Source organism: Austrofundulus limnaeus, unplaced genomic scaffold, assembly GCF_001266775.1.
Source record: "Austrofundulus limnaeus strain Quisiro unplaced genomic scaffold, Austrofundulus_limnaeus-1.0 Scaffold117, whole genome shotgun sequence".
NCBI classification, from domain to species: Eukaryota; Metazoa; Chordata; class Actinopteri; order Cyprinodontiformes; family Rivulidae; genus Austrofundulus; species Austrofundulus limnaeus.
In genome coordinates, this window is record NW_013952519.1 from 923,180 (window position 1) to 927,687 (window position 4,508).

The 4,508-nt window shown below is 39.0% G+C and overlaps 1 protein-coding gene across 1 annotated transcript in view; it reads left to right on the top strand.

Annotated features, from left to right (window-relative positions):
- Positions 1-31: 31 nt before the first annotated feature.
- Positions 32-4,508, top strand: part of gle1 (GLE1 RNA export mediator) — a gene marked incomplete at its 5' end in the record, with an annotated part of 12,020 nt that continues 7,543 nt past the window's right edge. The window contains 6 exon segments of the mRNA XM_014014614.1: positions 32-357; positions 841-1,065; positions 1,162-1,314; positions 1,596-1,744; positions 1,831-1,891; positions 3,277-3,534. Coding sequence (XP_013870068.1) covers positions 259-357; positions 841-1,065; positions 1,162-1,314; positions 1,596-1,744; positions 1,831-1,891; positions 3,277-3,534 — 945 coding nt within the window.

Below are 4,508 nucleotides of genomic sequence, written 5' to 3' on the forward strand. Positions count from 1 at the left end.
CATATTTTTAACTGCTCACACAACGGGTATTTTAATTATAACTAACAAAGCGGAATAAAAAAATGCTTGAAAATGTACAATTCTGCATTTATTTTCGAACATTTAGATATAAACCATGAAAGATGATGTTAAAGCGGAACCATAGAGTGGCAGAGTGACCGTTTCCCATCGGACGACGTTCAGTGCAACTTCCGTTTGGCGGTTCCGACCGTTTCATCGGTAGATTTAATTTATTTAATTGCTCCCCACCCCCCCGGGATGCCTTCTGAAAGTCTACGATGGGAAACTTTACAGGCTTTGAGGAATTCGACAAAAGGAAAAGTCACATTCGACCCGCACTGGTCGGAAAGAGGCGAGGTAAGCTAGTTAGGCTAAGCTAAGTTAGCTTAGCTGACCCGGTGGCTAGTTGTTGTTAGCTCTGGTACTTTCTTTACTTGCTTACCATATTGGGGTTTTTCTTTTTACTCATCTATCTACATGTATGTAAGCAGTTAAATTATTGTTTACTTAAAACAATTAAGCCAAATAAAACACACTGAAAACAACAGTTTTAGTTTAAATTTTGCAAGGTGGCACTAAGCTTTTTTAAGCAGGCTGTCACTGCATAATAATAATAATAATAATAATAATAATAATAATAATAATAATAATAATAATGATAATAATAATAATGCCAACACTTGAGAAAACAATGGTTAGGACTAGCCTAAATTTGCTAGGTTACGTACATACAAAGCCTAATATTTGGACAGACTTAATGCTATCTGTACTCATATCTGACTTTCTTTACCAAAACATTGTTTTCATCACTATGAATGGTGTCCGCTTGTGTTCTTTTAGCATATTTTGGCAGGTTGCAAAGAAAACCTGAGCTTGTCGCCGCACACTGGAGTTATTTTGGAGCGTATCGACTCAGTATCCCTGCAGAAGTCCTCCTTCCTGGACTCTAATGTCGACTTGGAAGAGACTGCAGCCTCGGCTTCCTCCACAGGATCCTCCACTGACCTGAACAACAAACACAACACAACGTCTTCAGTTTTATCATTAAGGAGCGATAACAAGCAGGTAACTGTCATCCTGAATGTTAACTGTTATCAGCTTCAGTGAGCGCTCTGAATCCTTCTCCACGTCTCACGTTTCTGTCACCCTAATGTGCTGCAGGCTGTTGGTGAGGAGGTGAAGGATGAAAGTCCAGATGTCAGGGAAGTTTCCAGTCCTGTGTCACCTCCCGCCATTTCCCTGCTTTCACCTAAAGCCATGGAAACCGTCGGACGTATCATCCGATTCGAACAGGAGCAGCGAGAAAAGGCCAAGGTCGGACACAGAGCTTACTCATTTGTTCTAATAAATTTACAGATATGTGTTTAAGGAGTCATTTTTAAATCTCAAGTTGGAGAAAATAATTTAATTTAGCCGTATTGTTAAAAAAAACACTTTTTTATTTTGAGCTCAGTTTGCTGGATTATCAGAAAAAAACGCCATGCATTTTAAGAAGACTTTTTGGTTTAGTCAACTAAAACTTTCTTGACTCATAGAATCCTGTTTTTTGTTTTCTGAGTCTCACCTGCCTGATTTGATTTAACCTTTGGGCTCAGGTGGCGCTCAGACAGCGGGAGGAGATGAATGAGAAGCTGGTGGCGGTGGTGGCGAACGCCGAGTCGGAGCAGCTGAAACGCTTCGAGGAGCTGATGGAGCTGAAGCAGAGGCAGGAGTTCCAGATTATGAGGGACATGATGGACAGAGAGTGAGTGCAGAAACATGCAGGCAGGTAGTTTTTTTTTATGTTTCTGAGAAGTGATCCAAACTGGTTTGAATATTTTTGCTCTGCAGAACCAAAGAGAGCATGGGGCGTCAAGAGAAGCTGAAGGAGGAGCAGCGACACAGAATAAGGGTACGATGAGTCAACGTGTAGCAAAGACACTGGTGCTCTTGGGCAGAAATGTGACTACAATGAGAAAAATCAGTATAAGCTAAATAAACAAAACAGAAATTAAAGCTTAAACCTAGAATTAGATGTTGGAAACAAACTTAAAACACTTAAAAAACAAAAGCAAAAATGGGACTAATTTTGTCACAGCAGCAGGGTTCCTGCAGATCCTTAAAGTGCCTGTGACATCAAATTTTTGTTATAAATGTGAATGCATTTTTGGAAAGAGAACATTGATAACAATGCAAAACAAATTTCACGCCGTTGAGATAAAGAGTTGAGATATTTGCATGTAAAGAAACAGGAAGTGATGTCAAAGGGGAATGTCTGCATGTAAACAGAGTGATGCTACAATAGTTAGAGAAGAATCTGATGTTTCCTTAGATTATTTTGAGTCATGATCAGAGTTGGAGAAGAGTTTAAATAAGATTGTTTCAATAAACAAAGATCAGAGAGTTTATTTTCTTAGAGTTCCCCTTTGATGTCACTCCCTGTTTCTCTTTGTTGAGACAAATTCAAGAGAAAATATGCCAGATATGAGACAAAATGGGTAAAATTATGTTTACTATGCTGATTTTCTTAAATATAAATGTTTTCTTTGACTTTTTGTATTTGAAGGATAAAGCAGGTCACAGTCCCTTTTAAAAAGTCTTAAAAGTCATTGACTTCATTAAAGCAAAAATAAGGCCTTAATTAGCCTTAAAATGTCTTAAATCAGTCTTTCAGAAGTCTTAAACACATTGTAAATAGGATGATTGTAATTAATCTCAAATATTAAAATAATTGGTAAAAATTATTTTTAAATATTCACATGCAGACATTCCCCTTTGACATCACTTCCTGTGATTTCACATGCAAATATATCAACGACTGTTCATCTGAGCATCGTGAAATTTGTTTTGTAATATGTTAATGATGTTGTCTTTCCAAAAATTCATTCACTTTTCTTATAAAAATTGATGTCACAGGCACCTTAAGGTTTGATCTACAGCAAAGTGGGGTTAAGACCCCACTGTGTGTTCTAAAACTCCAAATTTTGGCTTGTTAGAGGATTTCCTGAAATTAAATTAAGTTTAAAACTGACTGCTAAGAACGTTTCTGCTATAGTTAGATGTGGATAAAAACAATTGGTCTATTAACAATATTTGAATACTTCAACCAAAAATACTTTGATTCACGAGTTTCTGCCAGTTTTAATTTTTTTGTCGTTTGTGTTTATTATGAAATTGGTGTTAAATTTGATTTCACTTGGCATTAAAAAGTCTTAACAAGTCTTAAATTTAACTTGCTTTAAACTGTAGAAACCCTGAGAATAATTCAGAATGAATTTTCTTGTTTGTTTACTTCAGATCCTCAACCTTCGTTTGAGGGAGGCGGAGCAGCAGCGGCTCCGGGAGGCGGAGCTTGAGAAGCAGCGGCAGACGGAGGGCAGAGAGAACCTGCGAAACCTCAACAGCATCCAGGAGGAGATCCTGCAGCTCAACCAGCTGCTGGAACCGTCCACACAGACCGACTCGGACCTGCCAGCGTCCAGCCTGGACTCCTACAGGACCCGGGGGAACCAGCTGTGCTCCCAGGTGTCGGAGGTCGTGAGAAAGACCGCAGAGGTTAGTTTACCTGCTGAAGAAACACCTGAGAAGAAATGGAAAATGGATGCTTTAATTAAAGAATCTATAGATTTTAGTAGTGTCGAGGAAAAAACGGGGCAGGACCTTGAGATCTTGTCTGTGAAGGCCACAAACAGGATCTGAGACGAGGGACAGTCCTGGCAGAGTCCAACCTGGAAATAAAGATCTAAAGTAGGGATGGGCGATATACCGTTAAAGACATTCACCATGGTAATAACTTGTCATCTCGCGATAAAAACGATAAATTCCCACCGCGTGCTGCCAGGCTTTACATGCCTCCCTGCCAGGTTAAGCTTCGTTTGTTTACTCAGCGGACGTCGACACGTAGAGCATGTGCTAAAGTAGTGAAGCTAAAAGCTATCGTAATGACTCTCAGCGTGTAAAAACGCAGTCATAGTCATCTAAAAACTCTGTAGAGTTCAACAATATGTTTAAAAAGGGGCAGCTGCAACTCGCTGGACCCACAACAAAACACAGCTCCTCCGTCTCCTCTGTCCCAGCTGCAAGCTGCGCAGCTCGTCTCTCTCCACTCACACAACTAGCCCCTCCCTCCCCTGAACATTAACCCTTTAGGGAACAGATATCATAGCTTTACCTCCCAGAGCAGCAAAACTCATTATTTTCAGTGATTAGTAAAAAGTCTTTTCTCATGGTTTTATATTTTTATTATATTACTGATATTTTACAAGGATTGGAGTTCTTCTAAGGTTTTACAAAGATAATGATTAGTGCAAAGAGGATGTGATTTGAAGATTTAGCAAAGATAGTCCATTATTACTGATAAGTTTTGCTGTTTACACCATTTAAATAAATGTCAAATTTGTTCTCATATTTCAGTCTTGTTTTGATGGGTGTCAGTTTTACAACACAGGTGTCCAACTTCAACTTAATGTAGTTTAGTGGCTTCTAGTATTTTAGGGCTCTCAAGACAGAATGTAGTGATATATATATAT